Below are 16,616 nucleotides of genomic sequence, written 5' to 3' on the forward strand. Positions count from 1 at the left end.
GGCCCACCCTAAGATATTTTTGATTACCATGTCTTCGGTGTCTGGTGCAAGAGGAGCATTAAAACAACAACTAAAAAACTAACATGTCAAACTCAAGTTGAGTTTGACATTATTCCTCAATGTGTTCTTAGCTTATTACTCTTTTATTGCAGCTTTTCTTTAGTATTATATTATAAGCTTTTCTTCTGGTAGCACCTGATAAATATTATGATGACTAATATGACATTAACATTTCTGTAGTTCAGGATGGCAATTTCTGATGATCCACCCTAATAATACTCCATTTTGAAGAAGTATCATTTTCTCAGCAGTTTTCTCTGTGCAAAGGAATTGGTTTAAAATTCCATGCATAACATGTCTTGTTGCCTAAATTTCGGCAAACACAGACTGTATAAATAGGGGTAAAATGGAATGCAAAACATTGTTCCTTCCAATTCTCAAACTGTTGATTAATATCAAGCGATTCTAGGAATTTAGTGAAATTTTGAAGATATTTTATCCTCAAGAATAGTTAGGAAAGAGCTAAAGTACCATTTCTATCAAATATTAATTCTTATCAAAATTAATTTAGGGGCTCCTTTCAGATAGCTTAAGCTTTTCTAGATGTTGTCAAGCACCGAGCATTGTCAGTCTGGAATTAACAGTCCTCTGGGGGTCTTGTTATGCATGGACTGAGAAAACTTCAGGGATCGCTGTTCGCCAAGTTACTCCTTTTAGCTGGTGTGAGCCAGAGAGTTACTTCTGTTTCCCTAGGAAATTAACCCTAAGTGAATATTCTTTTCCTCCGCTCCACCTGCTTCAGCTTATTGGGGTTTTTTGTTTGTTTTTTCGTGGATAGGCATGGGACTTGAACCCGTGTCTCTGGCATAGCAGACAAGAACTCTGCCTGCTGAGTCACCGTGGCCTGCCCTGGGGTTTTTAATTCATTGCTGTGACTCCCATCTTCTTACCCTGGTGATGTAATACTGAACACATTTCCTTCCCATATTCAGATGAGACATATACAATAAAATTACAGCTTGGACCATCTGCCTTTTAATACTATGTAGTTAGTATTTTCAAATATTTGCCCAGTGTAATGGTTAGGTTCTGGTGTCAACTTGGCCAAGTGATGATGATGCCTAGTTGTCTGGTTAGACAAGTACTGGCAATTTGCTGTTAGGATGTTTTGTGGCTGGTTGATAAACCTGAAGGCTGGTGTATTACATCATCGGTCAGTTGATTGCACCTGTAGCTAATTACATCTCTGATCATCTAAGCCGTGCCTCCCACAAATGAGATAATTCAATCAGCTGAAGACTTTTAGGGAAGAAGAGAGAAATTTTCACTTCTTTAGCCAGTGAGCCTCCCCTTTGGAGTTCATCCAGACCCTTCATTGGTGCTCAGTTTCACAGCCTGTGCTGCAGATTTTGGACTCTTCCCAAAGGTTGTGTGAGACTCCTTTATAAATCTCACATTTACAAATATCTCCTGTTGGTTATGTTTCTTTAGAGAACCTTGATTAATACAGCTTGGTACCAGGAGTGGTTCTGGGGAAACAGAATCTTAAAAATGGGTTTTTACAATTTGCTTTCTACTTTGATTAGGTTCAAAAGCACTAATGATGCTGTTTCTAATAATCAAGATGGCGCTGACAGTCCATGGGTAAATTGGCAAGAGAAATATGCAAAATATATTAGGATTCTGCTAATTGTACGCTTATATGATTTAAGGCTCTGGGTGAAAGTGTTTTTGACACCTTTACTGAGTTTTGTGAAATGAAGAGGTATAATGATGTTGTCTAGTTGTCATTACATATGCTGGATACAGTGATGAGGGTAAGGGGATGAGCTAAAGGCTTCACATTTGCACCTTAAGCACCGTATGAACAACGTAAAATTTCATGTGTTCCCTGAAAGAAAATCTTACTTCCTGAGGTCGCAAACTTGAGGTCTCTGAGAACCAGATGCAGAACTTCATTGCGTGAGTAGCGCAATTACAACATAAATTAAAATTTCAACCTTGCAGCATGTCTGTTGTTTAAATAAGGGCTTTGATTGGAAAAGAATGAGATCCTGAAACCTGGGATGGGAATATATGGATTGATTGATACTGATGGTGATGGGGAGATGGAATCCCTGGAATCTGCTGAGGTTTGACTAGATAAACCTGTAATGGACTGCCCTAAGGAAAGAGCTTCCTGGCTGACAGTCTGCCTAGAGGAGTCTGCCATGCCACCTCCACCTAAGGAGATTAACCCTTCAGTGCCTGCTGCTAACCCTGTAATGGCTTTCCCTGGAGAAACAGCCCTCACTCCTGTGTCTGGAGCAATTAATCCTGTTTCACCAGATGAAACTGCAAAAGAATGCCCTGAGGTAATTGACCTGAAAGATGTTTCTATTTCTTTTCATTACCTACTCCTACCACCCCTCTTTTCTTCAAGACCTGTTACTAGACCAAAGTCCCAACAGGCCCTGAAAGGTGAAGTACAGTTGACCCATGAGGAGGTATAGTATACTCCCAAAAAACTGCACGCATTTTCCAATATATATAAACAGAAATCAGGTGAACATGTGTAGAAATAGATATTAAGGGTATGGGATAATGGTGGAAGGTATATCAAGTTAGATCAAGCTGAATTTATTGATATGGGCCCACTAAACACATTCTGCAGTTTTTGTAGCTTGAGGGGTTAGAAAGGGGATTAACAGTTTGTTTGGATGGTTGGCTGAAACATGGATCAAAACATGGGTTAATTGAGGTTGAAATCCCAGAACTGCCCTGGTGTAATGTAGATGAGGGGATCCAGAGTCTTAGAGAGTTTGGAATGTTAGAGTGGTTTTATCGTGGAAGATCTGCTCACACATTCTAGGGATGTCCAGAGAACACATCTGTCACCAGAACCTTGAGAAATAAATTCATGAGACTAGCTCCATCCCTGAAGTTGCCCTTCTCTGTATGTCAGTTATTACTTTGAGAGCTGCTATGGCGTGGCCACCATAGTGAACAGCAGACTCTAAGCAGCAATGAAAATAATCTGACTTGCAGAGATTTGTGGCTAGATCTTGGGGTACCTAGAAGTAAAATAGATGGGCAGTCTACTAAAGTTTTGTTTGAGCTTATATAAGTAGAAGAATTCTAAGTCGAGTGAATAGAAGTCTAACTTGAATTACAGAAACAGAGAGTAATGGCCCTTTAATCAATTCCCAGACTTAAGAAAGTTTACAGACCCAGAGCCCCTCAAATGAGGGGAGGGCTGGGTACCTTTGAGGAAGAACGCTTTTATACTGCCCAAAATTTATGCTGTTAACCATCCTCCCAGCCCAAGACCTTTGGCCTTTTACCATGTAACTGTGCATTGGGGAAAAGGAAATGATCTGATATTTGGGGGATTATTAGACACAGGCTCAGAAGTGACTGTAATTCCAGGAGTCCTAAAATGTCACTCTGTCCATCAGTCAGAGTAAGGGCTTAAGAAGATCAGGTGATCGATGGAGTTTTAGCTCAGATCCATCTCACAGTTGGTCCATTGAGTTCCTGGACCCATTCTTTGGTCATTTTCCCAGTTCCAGAAGGCATAGTTAGAATCAACATACCCAGCAACTGTCAGAATCCTCATATTGGTTCTCTGACTTGTGGAGTGAGGACTATTATGGTAGGAAAGGCCAAGTAGAAGCCACTAGAACTGTTCCTACCTAGCAAGATAGTGAGTCAGAAGCAATACCAGATTCTTGGAGGGATTGCAGAGATTAGTGCCACTCTTAAGGACTTGAAGGATGCAGGGTTTGTGATTCCCATCACATCCCCATTCAACTCTCCTATTTGGCCTTTGCAGAAAACATATGGGTCTTAGAAAATGACAGTGGATTATTCTAAGCTTAACCGGTGGTGACTCCAATTGCAGCTGCTGTTCCAGATGGTATCCTTGTGTGAGCAAATCAGCACATTGCCTGGTACCTGGTATGCAGCTGTTGATCTGGCAAATGCTTTTTTCTCAGTAGCTGTCAGTAAGGATCACCAGAAGCACTGTGCATTCTGCTGGCAAGGCCAGCAGTATACCTTCACTGTCTGCCCCAGGGGTATATCAACTCTCCAGCCCTAAGTCACAATCTTGTCTGCAGGGACCTTGATCGTTTCTCTCTCCCCCAAGACATCACACTGCTTCATTATATTTATGATACCATATTAATTGCACCTAGTGAGCAAAAAGTAGCAAATACTCTAGAGTTATTGATAAGGCATTTGTGTGTCAGGACATGGGAAGTAAATCCAACAAAAATACAGGGACATGTTGAGATAGTTTTTCTAAGGTGAAGGATAAACTGTTGCATCTGGCCCTTCCTGTGACCAAAAAAGAGGCACAATGTCTAGCTGGCCTCTTTGGATTTTGGAGACAACCTATTCCTCATGGGTATGCTACTCCAGTCTATTTATTGACTAGAAAAGCTGCTAGTTTTGAGTGGGGGCTGGAACAAGAGAAGGCTCCATGACAAGTCCAGGCTCTTATGCAAACTACTACTACTCTACCACTTGGGCCATATGATCCAGCAGATCCAGTGGTGCTGGAAATATCAGTGGCAAACAGGGATGCTGTCTGGAACCTTTGGCAAGTCCACAATACTGAGCCTTAGGATTTTGGAGCAAAACTTTGACATCCACTGCAGATAATTACTTTCCTTTTGAGAAACAGCTTTTAGCCTGCTGCTGGACCTTAGTAGAGACTGAGTGCTTAACCATGGACCACCAAGTTACCATGAGATCTGAGTTGCCTATCATGAGCTGGGTGTTGTGTGACCCACCAAGCCATAAAATTGGGCATGCACAGCAGCACTGCATCATAAAATGGAAATGGTATATAAGAGATAAGACTCAAGTAGGTCCTGAAGGCTCAAGTAAATTACATGAGGAAGTAACACAAATGTCCTTGGCCCTCATTCCTGCCACATTACTTTCTCTTTCCCAGACCAGAGCTATGGTCTCTTGAAGAGTTCCTTACAGTCAGTTGACAGGGGAAGAGCAAACTCAAGCCTGGTTTACAGATGGTTCTGCACTCTGTGCAAGGACCATCTTTTTGGGGGATGTCCTGGAAGGACAGTGGTGAAGGGAAATCCTCCCAGTGGGTGGAACTTCAAGCAGTGCACCTGGTTGTTCATTTTGCTTGGAAGGAGAACTTGCCAGAGGTGTGTCTGTATAGTGACTCATGGACTGTTGCTAGTGGTTTGGCTGAATAAATGGTCAGTTTCTTGGAAGGAGCATGATTTGAAAATTGATGACAGAGATCTCGGAAAGAGTTATAGGAATAGACCTTTCTGAGTGGGCAAGGAACATGAAGATATTTGTGTCCCAGGTGGATGCTCTGGTTACTTCAGCAGAGGAAGGTTTTAATAATCAAGTAGATAAGATGACCTGTCCTGTGGATACAAATCACCCTCTTTCCTCAGCCACTCCTGCCATTGCCCAGTGAGCTCATGTTCAAATTGGGCCTGGTGGTAGGGATGGAGGTTATGCATGGACTCAGCAACATGGACTTCCATTCACCAAGGCCGACCTGGTGATGACCACTGCTCTCAGCAGAGACCCACACTTAGTTCCCAATATGGCACCATTCCCTGAGGTGATCAGCCTGCTACATGGTAGCAATTTGATTACATTGGATCACTTCCATCATGGAAGGGGCAGCGATGTGTTCTAACTGGAATAGACACATACTCCAGATATGGGTTTGCCTTCCCTGCATTCAGTGCTTCTGTTGACTTACAGAATGCCTTATCCACTGTCATAGTATTCCAAACAGCATTGCTTCTGATCAAGAAACCCACTTCATAGCAAATAAAAAATACAGGAATGGGTACATGCTCATGGAATTCTCTGGTCTTAACATGTTCCCCATCATCCAGAGGCAGCTGGATTGATAGAATGGTGGAATGGCCTTTCAGAGACCCAATTACAGAGCCACGTAGGTGGCAATTCCTTGCAGGGCTAGAGCAGTATTCTCCAAGAGGCTGTGTATGCTCTGAATCAGCATCCACTGTATAGTTCTGTTTCTCCCATAGCCAGGATTCACAGGCCCAGGAATCAAGGGGTGGAAATGGAGTGGTACCACTCTCTATCACCCCCTAGTGATCCACTTGGAGAATGTTTGCTTTCTGTCCCTGAAACCTTAAACTCTGCTGGCCTACAGATCTTAGTTCCAAAAGGAGGAGTGCTCCAACCAGCAGACACAACAATGATTCCATTAACCTGGAAGTTAAGACTGCCACTAGGCCACGTTGGGCTTCTCATGCCACTGAATCAAAAGGCACAAAGGGATTACTGTTCTGGCTGGGGTGATTGATCCTGACTTTCAAGGGGAAATAGGACTGCAGCTACACAATGAAGATAAAGAAGAGTTTTCCTGGATTACCAGGAGATCCCCTAGGACGTCTCTTAGTACTTACCAAGCCCTTGATTAAAGTAAATGGAAAACTTCAACAACCCAATCCAGAAAACTTCAACAACCCAATCCAGGCAGGACTACCAGAGGCCCAGAAACTTCAGGAATCAAGGTTTGGGTCACCCCACCTGGCAAAGAACCGTGGCCAGCTAAAGTGCCTGCTGAGGGTTAAGGAAATGTGGAGTGGGTATTAGAAGAAGGTAGTGATAAAGATGAACTATGACCATGTGACCAGTTACAGAACTGAGGACTGTGATTGTGTGAGTATTTCCTCCTTGTTTTGTTATGAGTATATTTGTATTTGTACATGAGCAAATATCTTGTTTTCCTCTTGTCGTATGACATAGGTTGTATTGTTCATGTTACTTTTTTTTGTATGCTGTATGGTGGAGGTCACATTTCGTTCTTTTTCCATATGAGTGTACCGTTACTGCAACACGATTTGTTAAATTTTTGTTTGTTTTGTTTTTCTTACTTTGTTCGCTTGTTTTGTTTTGGTTAGTACCTGGGCCAGGAATTGAACCCAGGTCTCCTGCATGGCAGGCAAGAATTCTACCACTGAAGTACCCTTGTACCTCCCATGTTATAGTATTTAAGTCATAGGTTATGAAGTTTAAGAATAAATGTTATCTAAGGACTTGAGCCCTATTCTGGAGAAATGTAGTGCGTTTCCATTTGTATGCAGGACAGTTGAATATTGTTAGGCAAAACATATGTCTGTTATTGTGTCCTCTTTGGAAATTAAGCACGTTTCAGGGTGATGAGAGGAAATTAAGCATGTTTCAGGGTGATGTACATAGTTGCCAAGTTGACAAAGGTGATCTGTGATGGTTTGGTTCTGGTGTCAACTTGGAAAGTGATGATGCCCAGTTGTCTGGTCAGGCAAGCACTGGCCTGACCATTGCTGCAAGGATATTATATGGCTGGTTGCTAAACCAGAATGCTGGTGTATTAAATCATGTCAGTTGATTGCATCTGTGGCTGATTACATCTGTGATGAACTAAAGCTGTCACCCACAAATGAGATAATGCAATTACTTGAAGACATATAAGGAAGAAAAGAGACTTTTTCACTTCCTTCTTCAGCTAGAGCCTCTCCTGTGAAGTTTATCTAGACCCTTCATGGGAGCTGCCAGCTTTACAGCTTGCCCTATGGATTTTGTACTCTTCCATTGCCACAGTTGCTTGAGACACTTTTATAAATCTCATATATATAGATGTCTCCTTTGGTTCTGTTTCTCTAGAGAACCCTGATTAATACACCCAGTTATTTATTAATATTCCAACAGATTATATTGTCAGGGTGAGCAATTTAGTTCTTTATCACCATATACATTCCATTTATAATTGCTTTGGTTGGCAAAAAAGAGGACCAAACCACAACACTTCACTTTGTATTTAGAATGAGGCTGGTTGTTTCGATCCCTGTCATAGTAAAACAGTCCAAGTTTTGTTTTATATTACATTTCTTATTCATCGTGAGACTATGAACAGTCTATGCTATGGCAAAGAGAAATAATGAAAGCAGGTGGTACAGAGCTAATGAGTTAGATTTGAAGGATGGTAAGGGTGAAAATCCCACAAGACTTAGCTGTGGATCTTGAGGGAGAAGGGGGAAGAAAGAGTGGTCTGGCCTCAGATTTTTGCCTCACACACCTAAGTAGTGGTCACTGATGGTAGTGGGCAAGAGACTTGAATATTGAAGAAGTAGATTGAGTTGGGACTGGCTTCTGAGAGAAAGAGATGCTCTTGCTGGCCACGTAACTTCTGAAAAAGAAGCTGTCCCAGGTTTGATGCCCAGCTCTGTTACTCAACCTCTCTGTGTTCCCACTTGCTCGATTATATAGGGAGCAGGGTCATTGTGAAGATGAACAGTTCGTTTCAGTGAGGGTTCCCTGGTGTCCCTTCTGGCTCCCTTTTCTGTGTTTTAATTTGTGCCTAGCTGCATGTGCCCACAGAATTGATACTCTTCCTCTTCTTGCCACAAGCACAGGGCAGGAAGCCTTTCCCTAGCCCTGCCTTGTGCTTCTTGAGGATAATGCAGCTGGCATCATTTAAATCTAAGACCAGGCTCCTCAAGTCTATAGCTTCAGCCCTGCCTACCTTTCCACTATATATCATCCTAGCAAGTTTGTATTTCTGTTCTCCAAGATGACTGTTTGGCATTTCAGCCTCACTGCTGCTGCCAGCACTTCCCCAGCCTCCTCCTGCTCTCACCTCACACCTCCTAGAGCAGGAGAAGCAATCTAGCATCCTCGTGCCTCTCTACCACCAGACCAATCACCTTACCAGCTTCAGCTTGCTCCTTCACCGTTTACCTCTAGTCAGATTTGTATCTACCACATTTATATCTACCCACCTATACTCTGGATTGTTTTCTTTCCTCCCCTACGCCACCATTTCCCCTGCTCCAGACATCATTCCCATTTGTTTTCAAGTAAGTTATTAGCCCTCATTTAAAACAAATATTGATCTTGTGCTTTTTTTTGTCTCTGCTATTTACTGTGAAACTAACTTGAAAGAGTTGTATACATGAGCTTTTCCTGCATCTCTTCTCCTTCTCTCTTCAGACCAACATAATCTGTCTTCTTTCCCCAGCACTTTATGGAATGATTCTTACTGGGACTCCAATGGACTCCCTCTTGCCCCCTTAGCTGTTCTCCAGCCTCATCCATCTAGCCACATTTCACAGTTATTCAGCTTCTCCTTAAAATTTTCTCTCTCTCACTCCCCTCTTCCCCCCGACCTCATATTCTCCTGATTGTCCTCCCTCCTGACTGACTTTGGTCCTTTCTCTTCTTCACTTGAGCAGTGGGTACCTTCCAGTTCCAAATTCCATGGCTGTACCTACACTGGTGACTGAAATTCCTATCTCCAGCCCTGTCTCTTCTCCCAAGCTCCTCCTGCCTTGTTTCCAGCTCTGCTCGATAGTTCTGGCTGGAAAACTTACAGATCATAGACATGTTCAGACATAATAGAACTCTTTATCCTCATGCTACCTGTCCTTTCTCTTTACCCATTTGTTTCAACCAAAAATTTCATCATCCTCAATTCCTCACTTTCCCCTGCAATTTCTTGTGTAGTTATCCAGTGCCCCACATGTGCCTGTTTTTCTCCTTTACTACCATGTGGTCCATGCCACCAGTGTTTCCTGCTGAGGCTGTTACAGGAACCTACTGGTCTTTCTGCTCTCGTTGCTTACACCCCTCTTCCACCCCATATATACAAGAGCCAGAGCCAGCTTTTTAACATGAAAATCAGATGCCGTGGTTAATCCTCCCCTAGCCTCCTGTCTCATCTCGGTTCTCTAACCTCTTGTCTTCCGGTGTCTGTTCTCAGCCTCTCATTTGAGTCTTTTCATTGCGAGTGGCTACAGCCCCTCCAAGATTGCACATATCCCACTCAAACCACAGCTCCTGTCTCTTCAGCTCTCTCAAGTGGTCCCTTGACCCCACTAGGATTGTCCAACCAGTCTCTGCAACCTGTTCTAGGCAGACTTGCAGCTCCTCGTGCCCACCCTGCATGCTCTTCTGGTTCACCTCATCCTAACTTCACTTGGCCATACCTCAGCCTCAGCCCCCCAGGGCTCCTCATCTTTCTGACCCGCTCAGTTCTGTGAGCCACTGCAGGGTGCAGCCTTCTCCACTCTACCTCCCCATGCTCCCTGCATTCTCTTCTCCAGTCTCTGTGTATTGAGGACCCCACTCATGTCTCCAGCCAGTTCTTCTCTGAACACCATATCTGCACCTGCAGCCTCCTGATCTTTCCGCTTGAATTTCTCATCAGCATCTCAGACACACCATGTACAAAGTGGGTTCCTGATATACGCCAACCTTCTCCATATCCTGTCTCCTCTACCAGGGCTATCCAGGGACTTTCACTCTCATCAGAGTAAAGGTTGAGATCTCACCAAGGCCTACATTTTCTGTACTCTCTCACCTCTCATTGTGTATTCTCCCCCCCCATAATTGTACTAATTATCTAGTATCATTTGTTAGTAAGCAAAGAGGTAAATGCCAGCTACCTCATCTAGTCGTATACTTTTCATCACTTATTCCTGACCCCACCAGCCTCCTCTGGGTTCCGCAAAAACAAGAGGGACTTGGGACTCACTATCTGGAAAGTCTTCCCTTTGCTATCCATGAGCTTTAGGAATGGGTTCCCCTTTCTTAGAGAAACTCACATGTTCACAGCATATAAATAGAAAATTCAAATGTGCAAAAGAGGACAAAAAGATCATCTATGATCCTACCACATAGGGAAACCCCTTGTTTGTTTCTCCTTCCTGTCTGTGCTCACATGTGTACCTTTCCTGGAGGGTTCAGTAGTGGAAAGACAGGCTGCTTTGTCTCTGCTTTTCATGTCACAACATGACGTATATCTTTTTTTTTTTTTTTTTTTTTTTTTGCATGGGCAGGCACCAGGAATCAGACCCGAGTCTCTGGCATGGCAGGCAAGAACGCTGCCTGCTGAGCCACCGTGGCCCACCCCATGACACATATCTTAATATCAGTAAATTAGTTCTATAAAACAGTTTTTAGAGCTGCGCAGAATGCTGGGTAGAAAGACCGTGACTTATGTAACCAGTCCATATATTACTATAAGCAGTTCTACTGTGAACTGTCTTGTTGCTAAATTTTTGCATGTATCTTTAATCATTTCTAAAGGGTAACGTCCTGTAACTTGGGTTGCTGGATCAAGGGCAGTGGCTCTTAAAGGGTTTTGGTTTGTGTTGCCACATTGTCCTTCCAGTAGGTTGTGTCGATCCACCCTCCAACAGTGGAAGTGCCTTGACAGCCTCAGGCCACATGATTGGTTAGTACGTGGTTTTTACTACCCAACTTTTATCACATATTCTGGTAAGCAGATTACTGCCTCACGGATTTCTGTTTATGAACTAAAACTCTATTAAATAAATTTATACTTATTTGTTAAGTATGACATTTCTTAGCAATTTGAATGTAGGTGTTATTCAGTGGCAGGTAGGAAAGAAGTTGTATTTGATGTTAACATTTGTTGCTGTGGTCTTTAATCATTCCTGACTCTAAAAATATTTTTCGTACTTTTAACATGCAGGCCAAAACACTAAGAAAACTGATCCAACAAACATTTAGACAATTTGCCAACCTTAATAGAGAAGAAAGTATTCTGAAATTCTTTGAGATTCTTTCCCCAGTGTACAGATTTGATAAAGAATGCTTCAAATGTGCCCTTGGTGTAAGTATGGGGACATGGGAAATTGTAGAATACGTTTGATTTCTTTTGCCTTTTCTTAATGTGTATATTTAGATTTCTGTTTGAAAACTAATTTGTGTCACATCTTAATATCATGAGAATATTATTTTGTCATTTTATAGTAGGGAGACCAAATGTATCCCTGTAAGAATAAATCATCTTTTTAAAATAGCGTGCCTATGCTCATAATTCTGTTTTTATTCCAGCCCTAGTGGTTTGTCAATTAGCTGTTCTCTGAGAGCTGGTTTGCCTATTCAGATAATTTTCCCAAAGAAACCATTAGCTTCAAGCATGCTGGAATAAGCACCATATATCTCTGTTTTAGGCTTAACAGATAGCAGATTGATGGAGTTTTAAATATCCTTTCTTGTTTGGTTAGATTAATAGGTAACTAATATGTCCATGGTTCTTTATGTAAAATATTTCTTATTTCTTCTCTTGCCTTATGTCTTTACCTCTTTGACCTCCAAAAGTCAAGCTGGATTATTTCCGTGGAACTGGCGATTGGCCCAGAAGAGGGGATTAGTTACCTGACTGACAAAGGCTGCAGTGTAAGTACGCCTGTGCTTCCTCTCAGCAGCTGCCAGGCAGAGGGGCACGACCTGGACTTGACTCCAGAGACAGCAAAATCAAATGAACAAAATGGGGTGTTTGAGAAAAGTGCCATTCTGCAATTAAATCTTTCCACAGCAGGGTGTTTGATGCTTAGGGGGAGAGAAAGAAAGTAAGAGGAAGTCTATGCCTCTGTTGAAATTCTTCAGCCTTCTTTGGTTTTGGAAGGATAAGGAATGATATGAATCATATGTATTGTGATGAGATCTGAATGGGGTGGTTACAGTTTATCTGGAGATATCTTAAATACCATTTCTTTACTAAGTTATTTATGTAGACAGGTATATTTGTAGTTGTACATGTCCTTTGAAATAGCCTCTTCAAGCCATAGCTTGTCCCTTGATGCCACACCAAGCCTCCCTTTTCAGGGGAAGGATCGCCTTTTTCTGTTTGTTTCTGTTTCATCCATTCAGAAAGTATTTTGGGCACCTGCTTTGTACTAGGTACTGTGTTGGGGGTTGAACTACAACGCGAAACAACTCAGTTTAGAGGCCCTGCCTTCATGGAGCTTGTCATCTAGTGGGCGAGCTCGGCATAGGAAAGTATCCACATAGATCTGTACTATAATGTCCCATAATAGCAAGTGCTTTGAGCAAAGTAGAAGCATAAGGGATGGTGCTCCACAGAAGTCGGGACACCTTGGCTGAGAGAGAGTGCTCTTTTCCACTTGTGTTGTTTTGTTTGAACTTCCTTATTTATACGTTCACCTTTGCACATACTTTTACATAATATGAGTAAACTGTATCATGCCACACCTGTTTTTTCCCTGCATGCAGTCTTCCTCTTTCCTCGTCTTTGCTTGGCTCCTCCCTCCACCATTTCTTTCTCCTCAAGCCTTTCCTGTTCTCTCCTGCTAACTCCTTCCTCCCACACACACTTGTGAATGACCAGTAACTGTCCTTCTGTGTTTTCAAGATGAGCTCATCATCGTGCAAGCCATCCACAGTGTTGGATGGCTTACTGTGTGAAACCTGCAGAAATTCCTTCTGGCCCGTCCTGGCTCTGCCCCTTCTTGCTATTCGTGGCAGATGGATGCCCCACAGACAATGACAAATAAATATTCTCTTACATTTATCTTTAGGTACTAGTGCTTTTTTCTCCACATAGGATAGATTCCCAGTTATGGAACTGCAATATTCCTTCAGATTGTTTTAATTTTAATAGAAGCTGCCAGTTCGCATTTCAGAAATGCTGAAGGCTTCACATCATCACCAGCAATGTATGAAAGTACTATTTTCCCATGTACCTGCATGCAGTAGTTTTAATATCTCTTTTTAATTTTTCCATTTTATAGATGTAAAGTGACATTTCATTATTACTCTTTGCTCATTTTAATGCTGATTGAACCTCTAGTGAGGTGAAGCACCTTTTCATTTCCTGGCCATTTTGATTCCGTCTCTTGTGCATTTGCCTGTTTTACCAATTAGGTTGTCTTTATCTTTTCAATTTGTGAACCTCTTTACCAGTCAAGCACTTTAATGTGCTGTCCTTCATCTTGTCACAATATGTTTCCAAATCTTATATTGGCTGTTGGCTTAAACAATTCTCAGAAACTCTGAAGTTCCCTTCTGCTCTGTTCCTGGTCCTGTACCCTGTGAACACTGTCCTGACTACTGGCATCATCAGTTGGATTTTAAATAAATGCTGCTGCATCTGTGCATATCCATTCAGGAAAACAAATTGAATTTGACCCTTATCATACTCTATGAAATAAATTCCACATGGATTATAGATCTACATATGAAAGGTCAAAAATAGAAGCTTTAGAAAAAAATATAGACCATATCTTTGTAGCTTTGAAGTAGGCAGAGATTCCTTAAACAGGACATAAAAAGTGTTAAACTCTAAGAGAAAATTTCAGTAAATTGAGACTTCCTTAAAATTAAAAACCTTTCATCAGTAGAAGAGTGAACCCTCACATAAACTGTGGCCTTCACTTAGTAACAGTGTATCAATTTGGTTCATCTCTTGTAATACATATATCACATGAATGTCACATGCTAATAATAGCAGAAACTGGTTGGGGAAGAAAAGAAGGGTTCAGAGACTTTAAGCTCCATTTTTCTGTAAACCTAAAAGAAAAAGGCTCTAAGAAATAAGACCTGTTAATTTAAAACAGAAAAGTAAATAGAGGAGGTGATGCGATGGTGGCCCAGTGGCAGAATTCTCACCTGCCATACCAGAAACCCAGGTTTGATTCCTGGTGCCTGCCCACGCAAAAAAAAAAAAAAACATTAATATAAAAGTAAATAGAGAAAGATATTTGTGACACATATATTTGATAATGGACTCTTACCCAGAATAAAGAACCACTATAGATCACTAAAGAAAGTTCAGTCAACCTGATAAAGGACATCCACATTACCAATAAATAAATGAAAAGTTGCCCAACCTCATAGTCACCATAGAAATGCACATTAAAAGCTTGGTGTGATGATACTATTACACTTGTTACACTGTTACAGGAGAATGGCTAAAATGAAAAGGGTGTAATACCAAGTTTGACAGGAATGTGGAATAGTCGCAACTTTGATGCTCTTTTGGCTAGTGTATAAAATGGTCCAACCACTTCAGGAAACTCTTTGGCATTATCTTTTATTTTATTGCTTATGGATTTTTGTCATAGCTCTTATACTAGAGTTATAGTCACTTATATTTTCTTGCAAGGCTTTTCTTTTTTATTTTACGTTTAAATCTTAAGCCATCTGGAGTTCATATTTGCATATGGTATAAGATGGGAATCCCCTTGCCTCTTCTGGAGAGAAGACGACTGAAGGCAGAAACCTGTCATTTGGTGGTCCCAAGTACAGGATCTGGAGGGAGCAGCCTCAGTTACCATCTTGAGTCACTCACATGCCTTGTAACTTTGGGCCCATTACTTAATAGTCTGTGCTTCCATTTCCTCCCTTATAAAATGTCAGTAATAATTGCAGCTACCTAATAGGGTTGGTCCGAGAATTAAACGAGTTAATGCATCTGAAGTGCTTAGCTTGTGGCCTAGAAAATGTTGACTGCTGTTGTTATGTTGTTGCTGTGGTGGTTGTACATATTCTAGGTGACAGTAGTGTCAACACTACTAATTAAGTAATCTAATTTTCCCCTCTGAATTGAACTGCCACCATTGTAATCTAATTCTGGATCCACTTGTTACCATGCTGATTGATTGCTGTGGTTTGATAATATGCTCTACTAGCTCCATTATTCATTTATACAACTTTCTTGATTGATTTTTTAGAACCAAATTAAAAAGAAAATTTTGTTGGAATTCCGGTTTGTATTTTAATTTTATGAAAATTTGTATTTTTTATGATTAAGTTACCCACCCATGAATATGGTATATCTTTCCATTTCTTGAGGACTATTTTTGCATCCTTCAATAAGATCTCATAATAGTCTTTTTCATATAGATCTTTATGTTAAACTAATTCATACATATTTTACAGTTTGGGGGTTTACAGTAAACATTTTTTTTCCATTGCCATGAATATTGGCATATTGTGATCATAGAAGAAAATATTTGACTGTTGCTTGACTACCATTCAACAGCCTTACCATTCATTTTAGCAGGTCTTTTTTTCTTGTAATTTTGGATTTTCTAGGCATGCAATCAGCAAAAAAAAATTGCTTTATTTTTTTTCTCCTAATTATTTTGTTTTCTTGCATTCACTAGGGCCTCCAAGATCATGTTTGTGATGGATAGCCCTGTCTTGTTCCATATTTTAATTGATTGATAGGCACTAATGTTCTGTCATCTAGAATAGCATTTGTTGTTGAATTTTAGTAAAGTATCTTTAATGTTTTTAATGTGTGTAATGTTTTAATGATCTTTTGCTTAGAACTTTTATTATAAATGGCTGCTAAACAATCAAAATCCTTTTCAGCTATTGTTAAGAGCCTGTTTTTTCCTCGCTTAATCCGTTAATATTATTGATTATGTTTATAGATGTAGTAAACCATTAAATAACCCTTTATTTGGTTATACTGTATTATTCTTTTAATATTAGCTTGGTAAGATTTGGTATTAAAGTTTCTGATTTCATCAGGTGAACTTGGGAAATTTTTATGTGTTATAATGGCCTGAGATATTTTAAGTCATTGAGTTGCATGTTCTTTAAAAATTTAGTTAGACCTGATCTATGAGACTATGTGGTACCTTTTCCAGTGATAAATATTGAACTATCTTTTCATTTTCTTCAGTGATATAACTTTATTCAGGATTTTCACTTCTTATGTCAGTTTTGGTCATTTAAAGTTTGTTAGCATATCATCTGCTCTTCTAGGCTTTTACATTGCTTCCATAGAGTTGCATCTAGTAATACTCTTTATTATCTTTCCACTAACTTTGGTTATATTTCAT

The 16,616-nt window shown here is 40.8% G+C and overlaps 1 protein-coding gene across 21 annotated transcripts in view; it reads left to right on the top strand.

Annotated features, from left to right (window-relative positions):
• Nucleotides 1–16,616, top strand: part of PTK2 (protein tyrosine kinase 2) — a 404,029-nt gene that overhangs the window by 238,052 nt on the left and 149,361 nt on the right. For all 21 annotated transcript variants that reach the window (XR_013178148.1, XM_077166685.1, XM_077166687.1 and 18 more), the window contains 2 exons: nucleotides 11,489–11,629; nucleotides 12,121–12,198. Coding sequence is in view for 20 of the 21 variants with exons in the window: in XM_077166685.1 (XP_077022800.1) it covers nucleotides 11,489–11,629; nucleotides 12,121–12,198 (219 nt within the window). In the remaining variant the exon portion in view is untranslated. The remainder of the gene's footprint in view (nucleotides 1–11,488; nucleotides 11,630–12,120; nucleotides 12,199–16,616) is intronic.

This window comes from Tamandua tetradactyla, chromosome 6, assembly GCF_023851605.1.
Source record: "Tamandua tetradactyla isolate mTamTet1 chromosome 6, mTamTet1.pri, whole genome shotgun sequence".
NCBI lineage: Eukaryota > Metazoa > Chordata > Mammalia > Pilosa > Myrmecophagidae > Tamandua > Tamandua tetradactyla.